This window comes from Macaca nemestrina, chromosome 2 (genome assembly GCF_043159975.1).
Source record: "Macaca nemestrina isolate mMacNem1 chromosome 2, mMacNem.hap1, whole genome shotgun sequence".
In the NCBI taxonomy this organism is placed as follows: domain Eukaryota; kingdom Metazoa; phylum Chordata; class Mammalia; order Primates; family Cercopithecidae; genus Macaca; species Macaca nemestrina.
Genome location: NC_092126.1, coordinates 317,971 through 340,303, shown reverse-complemented (window position 1 = coordinate 340,303; position 22,333 = coordinate 317,971). Strand labels below are relative to the sequence as shown.

Genomic DNA, 22,333 nt, shown 5'->3' with positions numbered 1-22,333 from the left:
TTTGAAAATAATTAGGCAATATCTCATCTGAAGTAGAATGTTTCTAGTGGTTGTGTTCTGAGGGAAAAAAACTAATCTGTTCTCTTTCCACTGTATTCCAGGAACAGTAAGAGGACCTTTTGCTTGAATAATTTTTGTCCACACTACAGAGTGGGTAATGAGCAGATTATGTAAAAACAATTCAGCTTCACTTCAGTAACAGCCTCCTCAACTCATTTTTTCTCAACAAACTTATTTTTCCAGCAGAAGAATCCCAGGCTTCTTAGAGAACCCAGTGACTTTTTGCACCTTCAATCAGTGAAATCATCATGTTTTCTTCTGCCGTATCCACAGTTCAAACAAAGATGCAGCAAAGCTAGAATCATTCCTGAAGGAACCCAAGAAATTCCTCCTTTCTCTCTCTGGAATGAAATGAATTCTCTAGACCATCAGTTCTAACCTTCAAAAACAAAACCTGTTTGTGAGATCTCCTTCAAATACTACTGTAGACCCCAGTGTTTATTCATCAAATTTTTTGAATATTTGTGTTATTTGGAATCAATTTATTTGTAACTTTAGTATTTGTATTAATATAAGGGAGAAATGTTTAAATCTGTCTAGGCCATATGTGCCTCTGGCTTATTGCCCAATTAATTTTAGCCTCAGGCTAAACTTTGGTTTCTGTCTTTAATTTTTGTCAGAACAAATATAAGTGATCTCAAAACATCTGCTTTTATTGTAGGGACTCATGCTGCCATCTCCATTCCTCTTTCTTTTCTTGTAATCTGGGTGGAAATTCTTTAATATGAACATTTCAACCACCTTCACTCTCCCATGTCCGCTATCAGCATAGTCAAACTTATCCAGCCAAGGCTGTCATCTTAGGCCAGGGATTTTTTTAGGAATCTATTTTTCTGTGATATGGCTGGCAACCCTTTGACTCACTTTATCACCCCAGGCTTCTTTTCATTTTAGGAGCCCAAGAGGGCAGAAAAAGAAGTAGGCGAGCAATTAAACCCTCTGAGTCAGGAGCGTCTCCCCTTGTGTTAAGCAGCGTTGTAGAATATCGTATTTAGTAAGCTCCTAGCAGATGAGCCACGTGACTGCTGAGCACACATGCCTGCTTGCTGCTGTGAGCTCAGACACCATCATCATTAGTCCTTTCCACCTCTGGAGGGAATGATAAGGGCCACTTAATAACCTGTAAATCATAGAGAGTTAAAGGTGTTTCCCCAAAATGCTGATGACAGAATGAAAGGTGAGGAGTGTTAGCCACAGGTCAAAAGTGCAGGAAAGTCTCTCAATGTGGGTTGTTGGAGAAATGTAGGTCTTTTTTCTTTTGGAAGTCTCACTAGAATGCGGTCAAGGACTCTGCCCATTCTAGGATGAAAAATTGGGATATTAGACACCCTCAGATATTTATCCCAAGTCTTCATTTAGGGCTTTTAATTAGTTTGTTCAACCATCACAGTCTCAAATGCTAAGCAGGGCATTTGAATCTCTCCACAGTCCAAATCAGCACCGTCTTTTAAAGTTGAGTTTCTCATTATTCTGACCTGATATACCTTATTTATCCTACACCCACCCAATAACATATCATGCTGTTATCTTTGAGACAACACTTGAATTTTATTCAACGTGGAGTGCTCTTCACATGTCTTGTCCAGATCCAGTTTGGACTCATTCTTCAGCCTTGCATCAGTCAATGGGAGCTAGGTTAAACTGTGGTGACAGACAACCTTCAAATTACAGTGGCTCAAAAATCTTCTTCCTCATTTATATACATCTCATCATGGGTCAGGTGAGAGGTAGCTCTGTGCTGTATCATCCTAACACAGGAATCCAGACAGAAGGAGGGACCATCAATAAGATCCCCATTGCTATAGAAAAGAGAAAAAAGCATGCAGAATAGAACTCTGTTTCTTGGAAATTTCTCCTGAAAAAGTCACATGTTATTTTCTTCTCACCTACATTGGCAAAGAAAAAAAAAAAACAGTCATATGGCCATGTGAAAATTTAAGTAGGTGGGATGGAACAGTCAGAATACATTCATAAAAAGTGAACTGAAAATATTTGGAGAACAGCACCAATGACTATCATGAATGCCAACATGCATCCCAAACAACCCAGTGCTGTCACTCTCCAAACTTTTTATGTCTTGCAAAGTATTAGAAATTATCTGAAGCCATACCACTCAGAGGGACTGCAAAATACGTAATGACATCTCCTTTAGGATGTCCTTAGAGAATTCAAGGAAAAGAAGTTAAATAATTTAAAAGTGCGTTTGGGTACAGATATTTACCACTAGAGGGTGAGACTAGAGATAGATCGTAAATATAATAACAGGGATTATGCTCAGAGTCAGGGCCAAAAGTATAGTTTGAGGTGGGGTCATGGTCAGGGTCAAGATCGATGTCAGGGTCAGAGTAAGGATCAGAATTAGGGACCAGGGTAGGGATCAGGGTTTAGGTTCAGGGTCATAGTCTTGGGAGAGGGTTAGGGTTAGGACTAGAACCAGAACTTTGCTCTCTTTGGGACCCACCTGAGAGTGGGTCACCATGGCTTTGCAGCACCAAGTAGCGTGTCCACCTTGAAGACCAGAGTTTCGTTGTCCTTAAGACTGACCTGGGGAGATGTGGCTGCAGGCCATTGAGGAAGGTGAGGCAAAAGCTTCCTGTCTGCTCCCCGCGTGCTGAGGAGGGAGCTCTGCTATGGGCTTTACTTTCACATGTTACATTCTACAAGTCTTGTTTTACAAAAGCCTCCCTGCCTTGAGGCTTTGGCTGCTGCTGTTCATCATCAGAGCGTGCCATAACATATGGTAAGATTTGGGCTTGTTTCTGGGGAGAAGTCTTGGTACAGAGAAAGGAGCAATGCTTAGAGCCACCATCAGGACAGTTGGGATGAAAGCTGGGGATGGGCAGAGGCTGGAGGAAACATGTGCACCCCGCTGTAAACACTTTTATTCATGTTTTAATTACTAATTTTTCTTACAGTGTTAAAGTAGTAAAAAATAGTATTGAAAAATTGAAAAGTATCCATATTAAAACTTGCAACATTATTTAAGTTTAAATATATTATTTGTACCTCATCAACATTTTTTATTTTGTTGAGAAAGTCCAAGGTTAATTGGCAGCATATTTTTAATAGTAGATAGAATAATGTCTGTTTTATAAACACTGACATCCTACATTACATGTGTGAACCTTGAAAATCTGAGACAGCTCTCAGATTTTTAGAAAGTGTATTTTGCCAAGCTTGAGGATGTATGCCTGTGATGCATCCTCAGGAGGTCCTGACAACACGGGCCCAAGGTGGCAGGGGCTCAGCTTGGTTGTATACATTTTAGGGAGACAAGAGACATCAATCAATATGTGTAAGATGTACATTGGTTCAGTCCAGAAAATTGAGAAGGCCCAGACGGGGGCTTCCAGGTCATAGGTAAGTAAGAGAGAAATGGTTTCATCCTTTTGCGTTGCTGATTAGTCTCCTCAAATGAGGCAATCAGATATGCATTTCTCTCAGTGAGCAGATGGGTGAGTTTGCATAGAATGGGAGGCAGATTTGCCCTCAGCAGCTTGACTTCTCCCTTTAGTTTAGTGATTTTGGGTCCCCAAGATTGATTTTCCTTTCACAAGGTCTAACATGTTTTCCTATGAGCATTAATTATTCATTGCGTATTTTATTACACAAATAAGGCACAGATTTTTAAAAAAATCATCAACTTTGTGGCTAGCTATATAGACATAATTACACAGAAGCTCAACTAAATTTGCAAACATTCCAGAGTCTGGGTTTCCAATAATTCTTTGTGATTCTTTAAAAGGTAAAAGTATTTTTTTCCCGTAAAACATAGCAACATCTAAAATCACCTGTAGAATGTCCTGCCATTTTTTTTCCCTTAGTTTCCTCATTTTATGCAAAGCCTCACTGAGGAAATTGACTTTGAATATCCTTTTACACTCTTCTGTTTTAGAAAGCATTGTGGTAAAACATTGAATCATCAATGTCATAAGTTCTCTCCACATTCTTTCTTTCTTTGAATATTTTTTCCCAGTGGCTAATATTTGATTCTGTTGTATTATGACTAAAAGGTAGGCATGGGCACAAAATAAAGACAAGAAGTCTTTGGAATAAGTGATCTCATCATAATGAATCAATTTTCCATTGGAACATATTTTTACAAAGTCACTCTTTTGAAAATATTTAGCCATGAATTGAAACAGAGCCTATAAGGTTATTTTTTTTTCCTGGTCTAAGGCGAACAGCATTTTAGAGAATGAACCTGGGACACAACCACAACACAAGAAAAAAATATGATAATTAAGTTTACTCGTATGTGTGACTACTCTAACGGAAAGCATGTAAAGAGCATTTGTTTTTATTTATATATCAATCTGCTCTGTTTAATTTTTTGTGTCATAAATGCTCTTATTTTAAAAAACAGGACTAGTTAACAGTGTCAATTACTAGTAATTCATGGTATAAATAATTAAACAAAGAAGTGTTAAAAAATATAACTGTTTTAAATAAAGTTTTATTTTACATCATTTTTTTACTTACTCAGAAATTGCCCCCCCCAAAATGCAGAGATTTCCCATGTAGCTGCAACCTAGTTTCATCTCTTATTAACATCTTCAATCAGTGTATCTCACATGGCTTATTATATCTTACATAATTTGTCATAGTTTATGAACCAATACTGATAGACTATTATTAACTAAAGTTCATATTTCATTTGGATGCCCTTGGTTCTGTCTTACTCTGACCCAGGATCCCATCCAAGATCCCGCATGACATGTAGTCATCACGTCCCTGTGGGCTCTTCCTGGCTGTGACAATGTGTCAGGCTTTCCGTGTCATGATGACCTTGACATTACTGAGGAGGATTGGTCAGGAATTTTGTAGAATGTCCCCCATTGTCACTGCATGTTCTCAAGGTGAACTGTCACCTTTGATGTTCACTTGGATCATTTGGCAGAGCTACTGTTTGTCAGGTTTCTCCAGTGTGAAGTTATTTTTCCTCCTTGCCCATACTGCATGTGTTTTGGTTCTTTTGGAGCACGACACTGTGCGGAGCCCACACTTACGGAGTGAGGTGTTGGCTCCACATTCTTGATGGCTGAGTGTCTACATCAATTATTTGGAATTCTTTTGCAAAGGAGATTTCTATGCAACTCCATTTTCTTATTCACCTGTGTATACAAATACAGACACCTAGATAATTACTTTCAGCTTTAGTTATTATTCAACACTACAATTCATTCCTGTGTTGGCCATCAGTAGCTGTTTTTATTGGCTATTATTTTTCTTTGATATATTTTAATTTTTTTTAGTACTTACTTACTTTCTGATACTTCAAGATTATCCTGACTCCTATATTTACTGTCCCAGTTCTAGTATCAGACATTTCTTCAAAGAGCATGATTCCTTTCAGAATGGTAGGAAAACTTACATCTGGCTGCCGAATGAGCACATTGTTGAATAGCACTTGTTCTTCATTAGCAATGCTAGGAAGTATATGTGTGTGTCTAACCTACCTATACACACCTAATCATAAAGTTTTCTATGTAGAACTGTGTGTATCTATATTAAACTAAACATAAGTTTACATTCATGTCTCCACCTCTGATCTACTATCACATGAATCATTCTAGCCTTCTCCCCTTGCTAATTTGTAACCTCCCACTTCAACAGTGAGAAACCTGGTTCCTACCATCTGTGACTTATGTAAGTCATTGCTTTATTCCAGATACAGATACTGCGGTTTTACAATTGTTCACAATTGCTTCTGTTGGAAAGAACTTTATAAAATAGAATCCAGTGATGAAGTATAGTTCATTTGCCTTCAGCATACGGATTCTATTCATTTTCAAAGTGACTTAGGTCAACACCATTTTCCCTACACCTTCAGTGAGTTTTTTCATACATTTGTGTCTTAGTCTGTTTTGTGCTTCTGTAACAGAATACCTGAGGCTGGGTAATTTATAAGTAAAAAAGGTCCTTTTGGCTCACAATATTGGTGGCTGGAATGTCTGAGATTGGGCAGTTGCATCTGGTGGAGTCTCAGTCTTTTTCACCTCATGGTGGAAAGTGGAAGGGCTAGTGCCTCCCAATCCATAGGTATTCAGCGTCTGTTATAAGCCACACATTGTAACAAGGAATGAACATAAGGGGAATATGGCCCATATTGTCCAATTGCTTGCTTTAAGTCTTTTAATATTTTAAAAGGAAATGGCTCCCAGCATGCTTGAGTAAGTTTTCTGGCCTCCTCAGCTGGTGAAATAATTACCAGAAGCTGCCAAGCATTCAAATCCCCCATTTCTTGTGCCTGGCGAATGGATGACTGGATTGTCCCTGTGCCATATTTGTATTTGGACCTGTTCGCAGCACTCCTCTACCATAACTAACAGGTGGGCAAGCCTGGATCAATCCCTCATCCTAATTGGCTGTTGGACAAGCCTGAAGCTTCCCTTCGCCATAGTTACTGGCGGGGCCTGCAACGATGGGAGCGGCAAGGCGCGGGTCTCAGGCTCCCCTTCCAAATATTCAGGAGGCTGGCCTGGGGGTGGCCATTCCAGATCTTCCCCGAAAGGCGCAGTAGGTGGCACAGTTTCTTTTATAAGTCTCTGGAGATTAGCATACATACCTTCCCTTTTCTCGCCCTTTTTTAAACGAGACTGTCATGGTTCACTTAGCTGATAATTAGACTCCTGATTACTCAACTTTCCTATGTCATCCTGAAAATCCTCCTTCTCCTCCTCAGTGTGGAAGGGCTCCAGTGCTGTTTTAATTGCAGACCACACAGACCAAGCAGAGACGGGAATATCGCGGCCCTCTTCTTGTGCTCATTTTAAGTCTGATCCGACCTTGTTCCAATCTTCTACATTCATGATTCCATATTCCGGGAACCAAGGAGAATACTTGTCTACCAGACGGAACAAAGATGTGAGATTTTGGGTGCTGACAATTACCCCTCCGCGGCGCAGTAACTGCTGCACACAAGGCTTAAGTAATTAGCGAACTTACTGTCAGCTCCACCCACATTTTCCCGAGGTTTCCCTGGAATTCCCCGAGCGCCCTCCTTACCCTAGAGCTTGAAGTGAAAACCTACTCGGGAGTCCTTTGTCGGTCGTCCTCAGCTTTCCACGCTCTGGTGTTCCTTCACTGGATTATTTGTAGAGATTACGGGGAGCCCTGCGTTGGGCACCAGAGACAGCCTCTGCAACCGAGGGAGACCCCCGTTTCTACCAAAAAAAAAAAAAAAAAAAAATTAGCTAGGTGTGGTGTCGCTCGCCTGTAATCTCAGCTACTCCATGAGAAGTCAGACAAAACCTGCCACCAGAGACTGATTTTCTTCTAAAATGCTTTCTCCAAAATATTTTTAAAACAAAAGGGGGAAATTGGAAAGGAAAATATTTTGGGCCCCGCAAATCACTAAGATAAAGGGAAAAATCAATCTGGGAACTGCTTAGGGCAAACCTGCCTCCCATTCTATTCAAAGTCATCCGCTGCTGGCTGAGAAGAATGCATATCTTATTGCCTCCTTTGGAAAGGCTCATCAGAAACTCAGAAGAATGCAACCGTTCCTCTCTCACCTACCTGTGACCTGGAAGCCCCCTCCTGGCTTCGAGTTGACCCACTTTTGCTTCAGATTGTACCAGATCAAACCAGTGTTCATCTTACATATGTTGATTGATGTCTCCTGTCTCCCTAAAATGTGTAAAACTAAAACTGTCAGATACGGTCAGTTTCTCTTCCAAGGTTTGGCATGTTAACGTTCTTGTGTTTTGTTCTCGAACTCAACTTTCTTGTTCTCCATGCCTCCTTGCCCTTAGTTACTGTAAACAACCTTCCCCTCAGTTCTAATCAATAGCTCACATCTGTTCCCTTGGTTACCTGCTCTGCACCCATTTCTCCCTTCGAAACCACACGTCCCACCATTGTAACTCACATCCCCCTTCCCCCTCCCTTATTTGGGAAAATATTCACAAATAGCCAACGGGGTCAGTGTAGCTCTTGAGGTCTGGCCCTAGCCCATGCCAGAGGTAGGGATTGCATTAGGAATAAAAACCCCTGCTTTCCTTTATTCCGTGTGCTCTTGTGATTGTGATTGATGAGAGCAGCACGCTTCCGCAGAGGTAAACTGCGTTGCTGAGAAAACTTTTGCTTAAGTTCTGGTTTTACTTTGCGTCACCGAGCATTTATCTCCAACAAAACCAAGCTGTGCTCTGACCACCTTGGGCAACTGTCATCAGGACATCCTGAGGCTGTGTCATGCACAAGCATCCCCAACCTTGGCAAAATAAACTTTCTAAATACTCTTATCCCCAAATGCTCAGGGAGACTGATTTGAATAATCATAAAACTCCGAGGCTGCACTCCAGCCTGGGCGACAGAGCAAGACTCTGTTTCAGAAATAACAAAATAAAATAAAATAAAATAAAATAAAATAAAATAAAATAAAAATCAAATCTCCGGTCTCCCGCACAGCCCGACTCTGCGTGAGTTACTCCTTCTCTATTGCTATTCCCCCGGTCTTGAGAAATCGGCTCTGTCTAGGTAGCGGGCAAGGTGAACCCACTGGGCAGTTACAGAATTGCCATTATATTGCGTGCAATTTTATATCTTATTACGCAAAATAGCTATAATCTTGTATACAAGGTTAAATGCGAATGTGCTCCTTGCGTTGTCAGATCCCAGCGCAGGAAGGACGCACCCCCTACAAACCGCTAGGCCAAAACGGTCATTCTGGCCTCATTCAGCCTCACGTGAGATCGCAATCTCCTGTCACTCAGGGCCTGAGGGGGCGGGGCCTGAAGCCCCATACAATCAGGGGCGCTGGGGGGTGGGGACCTGTCAATCAGGCGCACCGCCGGAAAGGAGAGGGCGGCTTCCGGGATCTGGCTGGCGGGCGCTTTGCCTGGCCTTCGTCACTGTAGGCTCTTCCTGTGAGTCTCCGCTGCTACTTCCTGGCTCTGGGAGGCCCGGTGGCTCTGCAGCAGCCTCTGCCACCCTGTGACCTGCGGGTATTGGGACATCCCTAGCTGACGCTGGGACACCCGGGAAGCCGAGGAACGGTGAGTGGACTGCGCCTGGCTTCCCGAGGTAGGGAAGAGGGCTGAACCAGCCATCGGCTGCGGAACCTGCGGACCGAGTCTCCGCGGCGCAGCCGGGCCTCAGTCCCCTTCTGTGCAGGGCCGGGCGGTGCGGGCAGCGGGACCCCTGCGTCCTGTCTGTACCTGCGGGCGCCACTTCCGCCGGCCGGAGCCCTCTCCGGAACCCCGCGTCTCCCCCACCCAGGTAGTGCGGTGACCACGGGAGGGTGATCCGGGAGAGCCCCGACTCGGTGAGCGGGGTTCCAGCGTGGGAGAAGCTGTGGTTCATGGAGCTTCCAGTCCCACCTTTCTCCCCCTAAAATTAACCTGAGGCTTTGTTAAAACGTTAAACGGCGCGTTTGAGCAAACGCGATTCATAAACGGGTACCGCAGTCATGGTTTGTGGTTTGGGGTCCAGGGGAGGGGCGTAAATGAGAGGCTTTGATAAGGTGAATGAGGAAGCAAACCATACATATATATACACACACTTATATATACATATATATACATATATATGTATATATATATTTTTTTCTTTTTTTTTGAGACGGAGTCTCACCCTGTCGCCAGGCTGGAGTGCAATGATGCAGTCTCAGCTCACTGCAACCTCTGACTCCCGGGTTCAAGCGATTCTCCTGGATCAGTCTCCCAAGTAGCTGGGCTTATAGGCGCCACCACCACGTCCAGCTAATTTTTGTATGTTGAGACAGGGTTTTGCCATGTTAGCTAGGTTGGTTTCGAACTTCTGACCTTAATTGATCACCCTCCTCGGCCTCCTAAAGCACCGGGATTACAGGCATGAGGCACCTTGGCCAAAATATTTTTCTGTTTCCAAACATTTTACATGAGAGGAAAGCGGAGAATAAATCATCTGACACTCTACTGTAAAAAAAATCTTTGTGCCTCTCTTCTTTTCATCTTTCCTAAGTGTACATATTACCAAAATGTCTTTAGGTTGAGGTTCCCCCGTGAAAACTTGACAGGGTGTTGTGTCCTCAGCCACTCTCCTGTCTTTTCCTAGTCCTGGCATTTTAGAACTGTCTGGGGATGACCCAGGATACCCACAGTGGCCATGTCTATTGGCGGGTCTAGTGAGTATCAGCCCCGGGGTCATCTCATCCCCAAGGACAGCCTGAGGTAGGGGGTAGAGTCTCTCAGGTTAGCAGCTGGATGCTCTTGGCCTTAGAGGAATCTCCTGGTATAGTTTCATCTAAAATGGTGACCCCTTAGGGTCATTAAAATTTTAGGACATTAAAATTAATGGACAATACAATGTAATGTCATGAAAGTTAGGTCATTAAAATTATTCCTCCAGCCCGAGTTATTATTCCTCGAAGACACATTGATGGTTTACCAATTGGATGCTGATATTGAGAGGAAAAGGCAGAAATGATTTCTGCTCTCTAGCTTGTCTCAGACTTGTGAAGAGAGAAAAACCGTCCCAAAGGACAAGGAAAACCCACCCCAGAGAGGATGCGCAAGAACCTGAATATTAAAATGCACTTAAGGCACACAGGAGGACAAAGAGCAGTGCCAGTGCCTCCTAGGTGGTCATTGAGTACTTTACTGAACAGGATGGGTGTCCTAAGGGATAGAACGGCCTGCCGTGACACTTAGAAAGGTCTGCGTTGGAGGCAGCACTGCCTCTCACTGAGTTTGTTACCTTGAAAAGGCTTGTCCGCTTATTTGAGTTTCAGGTTTTCACTGACTGTAAGATACATTTTGTCAGTATAGCTTGAAAGATAAAAATACTATTTCCAAAGAGGCAAGGTAAAATGATGTATTTCATTTGCTAAAAATTCGTATTTATTTCTTCCCCAGAGTGAATGTAGTAAGTTTTAAAGTTCTGTTCTTTTTAAGGGTAATTTCAAATGGAATTGTAGGACTTAGCTTTGTAAATGCTATTGGTGAAATAAAAGTGTGATAGATAAATTGATGATTTATAAAGATTCACCAAAATGTCAGTTCCCCTCTTGTAGCTTTGTGAAGAATTTATGACAGTGGACACATGTGTATCCTCTTATCTGGGTGTCTGAGTGTTGTTTTTTGTTTTTTTGGAGATGCTGTCTTGCTCTGTAGCCCGGCTGGAGTGCAGTGGCGCCATCTCTGCTTACTGCAACCTCCGCCTCCCGAGTTCGTGATTCTCCTGTGTCAGCCTCCTGAGTAACTGGGATTATAGGCACCCACCACCACACCCAGCTAATATTCATATTTTTAGTAAACACAGGGTTTTAGGCCTGGCACGGTGGCTTATGCCTGTAATCCCAGCCCTTTGGGAGGCCAAGGTGGTCGGATCATGAGGTCAGGAGTTCCAGAGCAGCCTGGCCAACATGGTGAAACCCTGTCTCTACTAAAAATACAAAAAAAATTAGCTGAACGTGGTGGCAGGCACCTGTAATCCCAGCTACTCGGGAGGCTGAGGCAAGAGAATTGCTTGAACCCGGGAGGTGGAGGTTGCAGTGAGCCAAGATCTTGCCACTGCACCCCAGCCCAAGGGACAATGCGAGACTCCGTCTCAAAAACAAATAAACAAACAAACAAACAACAAAAAGACGGGATTTTTGCCATGTTGGCCAGGCTGGTCTCAACCTCCTGACCTCAGGTGATCCCCTACCTCAGCCTCCCAAGATGCTGGGATTATAGGCGTGAGCTACGACGCCTGGCCCACTCCATTTTCTTTTTATTCCCTAAATTTTAATATGTTTGAGTTTGTCTGTTCCTTTATCACTTTTTTCTTACATAAAAAAAATTCTGCCTAATCCTTAGTTAAAAAAAAATCTTCCTGTGACTTCTGAAAGTATTCTGGTTTTATCTTTTGTATTTGAATATATAATAAGATGATTATTGTTCATGGAATAGAGAAGAATGCAATACATTTTCCCAAGTAGATGCCAGCCTGGTTTGCCTCATATTTTAAAGTGCATGTAATTTCTTTTTCTATTCTATAGTGCCTACTCTATCATTCCTCAACTTTCCATATAGATGCTGGGTCATTAAGACTTTTTTTTTCCTTTGGTCTGCTTGCTCATCTCTCTGCTAACACTGTGCTGTCCTGAATATTTTTGTTTGAAAATCTTAGAAGTATGTTAGACAAGCCATCACTCTTTTTTTAGATGACTAAAAATGATTAGACATTGGTCATTTTTACTACATATGAAAGAGTAGCTTTTCTTGCCTAAAACCACCTGATCTGGGAATTTATGTGGTTTCATAGGAATAGCATCTGGAAGTGGTGACATTAATGTCATTTTAAAAAGCATGTGTCCTATTTCCTCTTATTCCTTTCTGCCTTGATATTGTGCAATAGAAATTTGAAAAATTGTTGTATTAGTATTGTTAAATATCAATTATTGGTTTTATTTACTACTCAATTAAATTTAATAAGCCTATTCTCTCTTGGTGTAATCACGTGGAATGGGTTCACTTCCACAGTTAACAAGTGACAGCACATGTAAAATATTGTCTACCAGGGAAATTCATTGAACACTTAGTGTTCAGACTGTGTTTTTTTGTCTGGTTCCCTAAGCACCACTGCAGTGACACAAAATAATAGACTTTCAGCAGAAGAAGTTTTGGAAAATATACTGCATAAGCCATTTAGATGCAATGAGTCATTCTTATTACTTGGGTTGGTGGAATCCCTTTCAAAATGTAAGTTCCTAATACAAACAAAGATTGAACTTTGTGAGCAGGTATTTTTAAGAATAAGTAGTCTCAGGACTGATAATATTAACTCACTTATGCACATCAGGTAGGACTTTAGTATGACAGATACTAGAAATGTACAAAGTGAAGTTAAAAGGTAACTCCTAGCAGCATATCGTAATCTTACTCCCTGGATTCTCTCATGAGATGGGTGTTTCTACTTTGCTGTTGCCTTTTTGAATAGTTTAATTCTAGCATTAGTACTGCTGTGTGGGAGGGAGTATGCATGAGCAGAGTAAGAGTTGTGACAATCAAGTCATAAAATAAATGCTTGGAAATTTTAGAATCATGTAAACAGCTTATGAATTGAGTATACATTCCCAGTGCTCTCAGTCTCACTCATCCTTCTATCCACATGTGTGGAATGTTTTAGGACTCCGTGGCTTTTGAGGATGTGGCTGTGAACTTTACCCAGCAGGAATGGGCTTTGCTAGATTCTTCTCAGAAGAATCTCTCCAGAGAAGTGATGCAGGAAACCTGCAGGAACCTGGCTTCTGTAGGTAAGAATGACAACACATTTCACTTAATTACAGAAGTATTTCCCTATCATCAGTGCTATTTGTGATTTGGAATGGGGCAAGGGAATGATTTGGTGAATAAATCAGGCATGGGCACTGTGTACAATGAACATGAAATCTAGTAATGTTTCTATAGTTTGAAATAATTCACGATAATTTTGTGCATCTGCATTTTAGGAAAAAACAGAAAGACCAGAATATTGAAGATCACTTCAAAAAACTTGGGAAAGATACAAGATAATTTGCACTGAGAAGAGGAAATAAAGTCCTCTGAAGGAATCTTAGCATGTCATGAATTTAAAAACAAGCAATCAAAGCAAATAAGAGTCACTTGAAATTCATTTCCTTTTAGAGAAATTTCAACCAAAATGTAACGTACATCAGTGTAGCAGTCAGTGTTTGGAAAACAGTTTACTTGAAAATAGTACTACAAAATTGTGTATATGAATGTTACTATTTTGGTCATAGCCATGCAGGTGGTAGCTGTGTTTTCAGTAGTAGCCCAAAACAAAAATGCATTTTCCCTAGTATTGGTAGCAGTGTAAGTTGAAGACCTATGAATGAGTAGAAAGTTATTAAACCAACCAATAATAATGTGCTTGTCATTTTTTTTACAGAAATCATATGGTACAGAGACTGCGTGAAAGCAAAGAAGGTAGTCAGTATGGACAAGTTGTCAGCCACATTCCAAATCTTGATCTGAATGAGAACATTTCTACTGGATTAAAACAATGTGAATGCAGTATTTGTGGAAAAGTCTTTGTACATCATTCCCTCCTTAATAGGCACATCCTAGCCCACTCAGGATACAAACCATATGGAGAGCAGCAATATAAATGTGAACAGTGTGGGAAATGCTTCGTTTCTGTTCCAGGTGTTAGAAGACACAGGATAATGCACAGTGGAAATCCAGCTTATAAGTGTACGATATGTGGGAAAGCTTTTCATTTTCTCAATTCAGTTGAAAGACATCAGAGAACTCACACAGGAGAAAAACCCTATAAATGTAAACAATGTGGTAAAGCGTTCACTGTTTCCGGTTCTTGTCTAATACATGGACGAACTCACACTGGAGAGAAACCCTACGAATGTAAGGAATGTGGGAAAACACTCAGATTTTCTTGTTCTTTTAAGATGCATGAAAGAACTCACACTGGAGAGAGATGTACCAAATGTGATAAAGCCTTCAGCTGTTCCACTTCCCTTCATGACCATGGAAGCATTTATACTGGAGAGAGACCCTATGAATGTAAACAATGTGGCAAAGCCTTTAGTCGTTTGAGTTCCCTTTGTAACCATAGAAGTACTCATACTGGAGAGAAACCCTATGAATGTAAACAATGTGACCAAGCCTTCAGTCGCCTCAGTTCCCTTCACCTCCACGAAAGAATTCATACTGGAGAAAAACCCTATGAATGTAAGAGATGCGGTAAAGCCTACACTCGTTCCAGTTACCTTATGCGCCACTAAAGAAGTCATGATGTAGAGGTTGGGTGTAGTGACTCAGCCTATAATCCCAGCACTTTGGGAGGCCAAGGTGTGTGTATTGCTTGAGCCCAGGAGTTTATAACCAGCCTGGATTAAAACAATGTGAAACAACCTGGGCATCGTGGTGAAACCCTGTCTCTACAAAAAATAAAATAATGCCGGGCCCGGTGGCTCACGCCAGCTACTCGGGAGGCTGAGGCAGGAGAATGGCGTGAACCCGGGAGGCGGAGCTTGCAGTGAGCCGAGATCGCACCACTGCGCTCCAGCTTGGGCGACAGAGGCAGACTCTGTCTCAAAACAAAAACAAAATAATTAGCTGGGCATGGCGGCACATTTCAGTTGTCTTAGTTCTTTTTCAAGGACATAAAAGGCTACGGGGGGTTGGGGGGAAGCCCTGTGCATGTGGATCACGAGGTCAGGAGATCGAGACCATCCTGGCCAACATGGTGAAACCTCGTCTCTACTAAAAATACAAAAATAGCTGGGTGTGGTAGCATATGCTTGTAATCCCAGCTACTCAGGAGGCTGAGGCAGGAGAATCACTTGAACCCAGGAGGCAGAGGTTGCAGGGAGCCGAGATTGTGCCACTGCACTCCAGCCTGGCGACAGAGTGAGACTCCATCTCAAAAATAAATAAATAAATAAAGCCCCTTGAATGTAAGAAATGTGGTAAAACATTTACTCTTTCCCTTTCCCTCATAAACATGAAAGAGCTCACACTGCAGAGAAACCTTAAGAATGTAGGAAATGTGGTCAAGCCTTCAGATTTTCCTGAAGATTTGGGAGGGCTCAGAGTGGAGAAAAGGCTTTTGAATTTAAATTTATGGTAAGGCCTTCGGTTGTATTAGTTCCATTTGGAGACATCAGCTCATTCCTGAGAAAAACCCTATGAATGTCCAGAATGTTTGAGTGTTTCATTTCTCTCATATCCACTCAAGGACATATGAAAATGCACGCTGTAGCTGGCTGGACCTTGTAAATAAAAGAACGTACACAGGATTAAAACTCTAACAGTTTAGAAACTGCAAGAATATTTTCAGTTTTAACATTTACTTGAAAAGCCGTGTGAAAACTCCCACTGGAAAGAAGTTCTATAAGTGAAGCTTTTCTAATTTGGAAAGCCTGATGCAAATTAATTATCGCGCAGTGCTTGAAAAAAATCTATGAAATGTTACACAAGTTACAAGTATATTGTTTTTATCAGTGGCCCATTCTTAAAGAGTCTTGAGTATGCATTTCACCTTGTTTTGCAGGGAAACCTTGAGGTGAGAGTTCTGTAAATGTTCTTTAAGCAGTAGTACCTGAATTTCATAGATAATGATATTTTCTTAAGTCTGTTGGTAGAATTTTTGTCTATTCATTTGATAATGTGCTGGATTCATGGTTGAATTTGGATGTTTTTCTAATACGTAGGTAAGTTTAATTTTTTTATTCTATTATTATTTCTTTTTGAGATGGAGTCTCACTCTGTTGCCCAGGCTAGAGTGCAGTGGTCCGATCTCGGCTCACTGCAACCTCCGCCCCCTGGGTTTAAGCGATTCTCTTGCCTCAGCCTTCCGAGTAGCTGGGACTACAGGTGAACGCCACTACATCCAGCTAATTCTTTGTATTTTTAGTAGAGACAGGGTTTCACCATGTTGGTTAGGCTGGTCTTGAACTCCAGACCTCATGATTTGCCCGCCTCGGCCTCCCAAAGTGCTGGGATTACAGGCATGAGCCACTGCGCCCGGTCAGGTAAGTTTCATTTGTATGTATTGTCCTGTGATTAATGGACCAGTGAATAATGATTGTGAATTCTTGGGATTGTCTTACTAGCCTCATTTGGCAAATTTTGATTATCCCTTGTCCATTATACACATCCCACCTATTTTTATTAAATGAAAAACTACTTTTGATGTAAAGACATTTATTTTTTGCTAATAGTGAGTTGGTATTAATTCCTAAGTACATACAGTTTACCCGGGAGATGGAGCTTGCAGTGTGCCGAGATCATACCACTGCACTCTAGCAAGGGTGACAGAGTGAGATTCTGTGTCAAAAAAAAAAAAAAAAAAAAAAAAAAGGAATATCCTCACTTTTTTAATGTTATACCACTCTCTGCGCTCAAGTTAATCCCTGTTTGGGCCTGTGGGAGCTTACACCATCCTCCTGTATGTAATTAGTAACTGAGGTCTGGCTTATCTGTTTAGTAATAGATGTTATGTGTTTAACGGTGCCAGTAAACATAGGGTACTAATTCCTTCCTCACCAGTGGGGTGCATGAGACGCTATTGAAACAATTAGCAACACGAATGGAATGGATCAGTCCTCAATGCAGGACACCAGCTCAACTTGACCTACCTGCTATGGGCTGACTGTTCCGTAACACATCAGCAGTCACCTGGGTCAGAACCGTGAGCTGATGATGGGCGTTCCCTTTGGTTTGCACAGTGTTTTGTGGTCTTCAGGTGTTGTTATCTTCTTCCACACTAAAATGCTCTCATCTCCTAGACATCAAAGTTTAACTGCACCCCAGCATGACCTTTGGCCTGAGCTTAGCAGGCAGTTTTGAGGCCCTGGCTTATGAATGCACAAAAGCACAGCACATAAGCCAACACTTAAGTCCTAATTAGCAAGAATCAGGCTGTATCTCTGCAGTCCCTGCATCTGCTCTGGTCACCATCTCTGTGTGCTTAGGGCAGCCATGTGAACATTATTAATTATTTTACACTCCAAGACAATAGTTATTATGTAAGCAGAAGTAGTGGCCTTGTTTGTTTCTTGTGCTGCTGCTCCCCTTGCTGCTGTACCATACACCCTCCTGATGAGGTGTACATCTATGGTGCCTCATGGTTCAGGCACTGCTGAGTAAAGAAAATGGGAAGAAATAGTTTGATATTAGCCCCTACTGAAGCATATGAAGAAGCATCTCAGCTGCTTTTATTGAAAAATTCCTGACCAGTGTGTGGGCTTTTCTTATCACTGCTGCTTATCAGCATGTCAAAAGTCTCATCTTCGGACTGCAAGTCTTGACGGCCTTAGTTATAGTGGCCTTACTGCATGTGGAGCTAACCCCAGGAAGATGGAGTGGCACTCTTTGGAGGATTAGGTGGTCTCCTCCAATGTGGGTTGATGGGCTTCTGAACTCTTTCCTTTAACCATGCAGAGAGTCTACACTGCCAGTGATCATGTGCCACAACTCTATAGATGTAGAAATTCAAAATATTCTGAAATAGTTTCCATTGAAAGGAAATAGAAAAGCGGTCTGGTGCCACGCTCCGGTTAAGAGAACTAGTAGATGGCTCACAAGAACACTCTGTCGCTACTGTCTGTGCCTCTGTCACAGCAAATATCCTGATCCTTCAGTTTTAAGGGTGCAGGGCCATTTTCCTCCCTTTCTTACTGGTAGTTCTCAAGATAACTGTACGATATGCTGGGAAGGCAATATTCTGATAATCAAGTGACATTGGTCAGAACAGCCCAGGCTCTGTTATAGTCCCTGCTCGAAACAGAATGGCCTTTAACGCTTGTGTCCAGCAAACCACATCCTGGGAGAAAACTCAATGTGGGCTGCTTTCTGGGGTCCCTCAGTTGTAGTGCAAGTGAAGCATTTATAGTCAAAACTCCATCCATCTGCTCTGGGTAGCCTTCCTGATCTTGTGGTAATGGTTCATATTGAATCCTAGAATTCTGTTGTCTTTTGTTTGCTATTTGTAAGTAATAAATTCACTTCATGGAATTTATCTATGAATGTATTTGGCCTCATTGTACTCAGAAAAGTTGGTAGCCATTGCACAGTGAACCCGCTTCATAATTGGTGAAAACACCTATGGCCCCCTTGTGCACAGCAAGGAGGTTCATTCAGCCAAACATAGACTTCATGTTTATAAAACCCTGTAGCACAATTATTACCATGTGGGAGGCCTTTAACAATGGTGATGCTGATTTGAAAAACTCTGAAGGAAGAAATTTACCCAAATGGGTTGGGTACATGGGAGTTCCTCCTAATTCCAAGAAACCCTTACTCCCCTCCACCTAAAAAGAGTGGAGAGGCTGGGTGCGGTGGCTCAGGCCTGTAATCCAAGCACTTTGGGAGGCCTAGGTGGGCAGATCACAAGGTCAGGGGTTCAAGACCAGCCTGACTAACATGGGGAAGCCCCATCTCTACTAAAAATACAAAAATTAGCTGGGCGTGATGGCAGGCACCTGTAATCCCAGCTATTCGGGAGGCTGAGGCAGGAGAATCGCTTGAACCTGGGAGGTGGAGGTTACAGTGAGTCAAGACAATGCCACTGCACTCCAGCCTAGGTGACAAGGCAAGACTCCATCTCAGGGGAAAAAAAAAAAGAGTGGATAAGAACTGAAACAGGTTTAAAATTTCAACTAATTGGAAATGCAAGTTTATAAAAATAATATTTAAAATACAAGGTTAAATGAGTGCTCATTGAATTTTATGCCTCCACAAAATAGGTTGTGAGTTAACTTCCACATTTATTGAAAGCCACCAAAGTTGGGAAGCCTCCATGTCTGAAATTCACAGGTGGCTCAAATAAGAATTACACCTGGGGATACCCCAAAGTTTAAATATGGTATCCCCTATGATATTATGAGGAATTACTGTATATAAATCAGGTTGTCTTCCTTTAACTCTGAATATCATATTATCTTGCCTAAATTCTCCATAACGCATCGCTCCGCAGTATCCTATAGTGGACATGGCTTTTCTGACAAATGAGCACTAAAATTAAGTGTTTGAGACCCACCTATGTTCTTATCAAAATGGAAATCCCTGAATCCCACCAGTTAGAATAACATGACAGAATGTCAGATTTATGGAATATATAAGTTTTCTGTAAGGTTATTAGGTATTGATTCTATTTTATTAATAGATATCAATATATATAGATTACCTATTTCTCCTGTGTTTTAGTATTAATAGATTGTGTCTTTTAATTCATGCAGTTGGTCTAAGTTACCAAGTTTGTGGGTTATGGAGATTGTAATATTCTTTATGATTTTATCATCCATGGGCTCTCTAATATAAAGGCTTCTTTTAATTCTTAAAGTATTAGGTTAGTGCAAAAGTAATTGTGGTTTTGGACCATGAATTTTAAATTTGTATAACTAGGCTGCAACACATCTTTATTAATCAAAATAGAACCCATTACAATGGGCTGGGCACAGTGGCTCACGCCTGTAATCCCAGCACTTTGGGAGGCTGAGGCAGGCGGATCAGGAGGTCAGGAGTTTGAGACCAGCCTGACCAACATGGTGAAATCCCGTCTCTACTAAAAAGATAAAAAGTAGCCGGGAGTGGTGGCATGTGCCTGTAATCCCAGCTACTCAAGAGGCTGAGGCAGGAGAATCTCTTGAACCCGGGAGGCAGAGGTTGCGGTGAGCCCAGATTGCACCTTTGCACTCTGGCCTGGGTGACAGAGTGAGACTCTGTCAAAAAAAAAAAAAAAAGAAAAAAAAGAAAAAAAAAGAAAAAGAAAAAGAAAGAAAAAGAAAAGAAACCATTACAACGAATACATTTTTGCCAATGAGAAATAAACTTGTTTATTCTGTGCTTTCAGGGTTGGATGAACTCTTGAAAAGCATTTTCTGCATCCTGCTGGTTGTGTACTTGTTTTCCCTGCAAAAAGTTGTCAAGATGCTTAAAGAAGTGGTAGTTGGTTGGCGGTAGTGGGAGTAGTATCATCATCTCTTCCTTTAGATGACAGGAACAATATCACAGGGTGGGTGTACACCCTGTGTGTTTTTGGAAGCAATGTCATTCTCTCTTCTTTTAGGTTTTAGGATTCATATCACAGGCGAGGTGTACACCCCTTGTTATATTGGATGGAATCTCATTTTCTTTCAACCTGTATCTTTAGAACAGTATCCCATGGGGGCTGTCCATCCCTTCAATATTGGTACTAACACCATCTTCTCCTTTCCTGGATATAAGAAACAGTATCACAGGAGGGGTGTACACCCCTTGCAATACTGGTAGTAATATCACCTCTCCCCTGTGGTTATTAAGGACAAAATCCCAAGGTGGCTGTATGGTTCCTACTTTATTGGGAGTAGTATCATCCACTCACCCCCTGAATAAGAGGAACCATATCATTGAAGAAGTGTCCACCCACTTCGATCTTGTCAGCCATGTCATCTTCTTCCCGCCTGGATATTAGGAACGATATCCTAGGGTTGGGGGCTGTGTACACCCACTGCAATATCGAAAGTAAAATCAGCCTCTTTCCCGCTGGATATTAGGAACTCTATCACAGGTGTGTGTGCACCTTCTCGTATATTGGGAGTACTATGAGCCTCCACCCCTCTGCATATTAGGAACAATATACAGGGGGCAGGGTGGTTACAGCCCCTGTGATATTGAGAGCAATAGTCTTCTCTTTCCCCTGTACATTAGGGTCTACATCACAGGGGTCTGTACACCTTCTGTGATATTAGGATTAATGTTGTCCTCTCCCCTACTGAATGTCAAAAACAGTATCACAGAAGGGTGTACACCCCCTGCGATATGGCCAGTAATATCATCGTCTCTACCTTTGGATACTAGGAACAACATCACAAAGGGTGTGTACACTCCCCTGTGATATAGGGCATAATGTTATCCTCTCTTCCCCTGGATATTAGGACCGATATCCCTGGTGGTGGGAGGGGGAGTACATTAAGAACAATATCACTGGGTGGGTGTACACCCCCTGTGATATTGGGTGTAGTATCATCCTCGCTTCCCTAGGATATTAAGAACAATATCACAGGAGGGGTGTACCGCCACAGCCCCTGCGTTATTGGGAGCAATAGCATCTTCTCCCCCTCTCAATATAAGGAACAATATCCCACGGTGGGTGTTCATCCCCTGTGATATTGAGCATAATGTCTTCGTCTTCCAATGTGGATATTGGGTGTAGTGTCACAGGGGGGGGTGTACGCCTTCTTTGATATTGGGAGCAATATAACCTTCTCCCCTCAGGATTGTAGGCAAAATATCAAAGGAGTTTTACAACACATGCAATATGAGCAGTAATATCATCCTCTCCCCACCTAGATGTTAGGAACTGTATCACAGGCTACTGTACACTTCTTGCGATATTGGGAGTCATATCATCCTCTCCCATCATGGATATTAAGAACAACATTACAAAGGAGGTGTACACCCCCTGCCATATTGAGAGAAATATGTTGCTCTCCCTTTCGGGATATTAGGAACAATATCGCAGGAGGTGTGTATAACCACTGCGATATTGGGAGTAATATCATCCTCTCTCCCTGAATATAAGAAACAATATCGGCCGGGCGCTGTGGCTCAAGCCTGTAATCCCTGCACTTTGGGAGGCCGAGACGGGCGGATCACGAGGTCAGGAGATCGAGACCATCCTGGCTAACACAGTGAAACCCCGTCTCTACTAAAAAATACAAAAAACTAGCCGGGCGAGGTGGCGGGCGCCTGTAGTCCCAGCTACTCAGGAAGGCTGAGGCAGGAGAATGGCGTGAACCCGGGAGATGGAGCTTGCAGTGAGCCGAGATCCGGCCACTGCACTCCAGCCTGGGCGACAGAGC

The 22,333-nt window shown here is 42.2% G+C and overlaps 1 protein-coding gene across 1 annotated transcript; it reads left to right on the top strand.

Annotated features, from left to right (window-relative positions):
* The first annotated feature begins 8,919 nt into the window (after positions 1–8,919).
* Positions 8,920–22,202, top strand: LOC139361817 (zinc finger protein 669-like). The gene is made up of 3 exons (XM_071090521.1): positions 8,920–9,059; positions 13,156–13,282; positions 13,918–22,202. Exons 2-3 carry the CDS (start codon positions 13,203–13,205, stop codon positions 14,768–14,770), a joined length of 933 nt encoding a protein of 310 aa, XP_070946622.1. The 5' UTR covers positions 8,920–9,059; positions 13,156–13,202; the 3' UTR covers positions 14,771–22,202.
* The last annotated feature ends 131 nt before the right edge of the window (positions 22,203–22,333 follow it).

Coding starts and splice junctions, on each gene's coding strand:
- LOC139361817 (XM_071090521.1), top strand. CDS start 13,203: ATGGGCTTTGCTAGATTCTTCTCAGAAGAATCTCTCCAGAGAAGTGAT. Junction 13,283..13,917: donor CAGGAACCTGGCTTCTGTAG/GTAAGAATGACA, acceptor TTTTTTTTACAG/AAATCATATGGTACAGAGAC.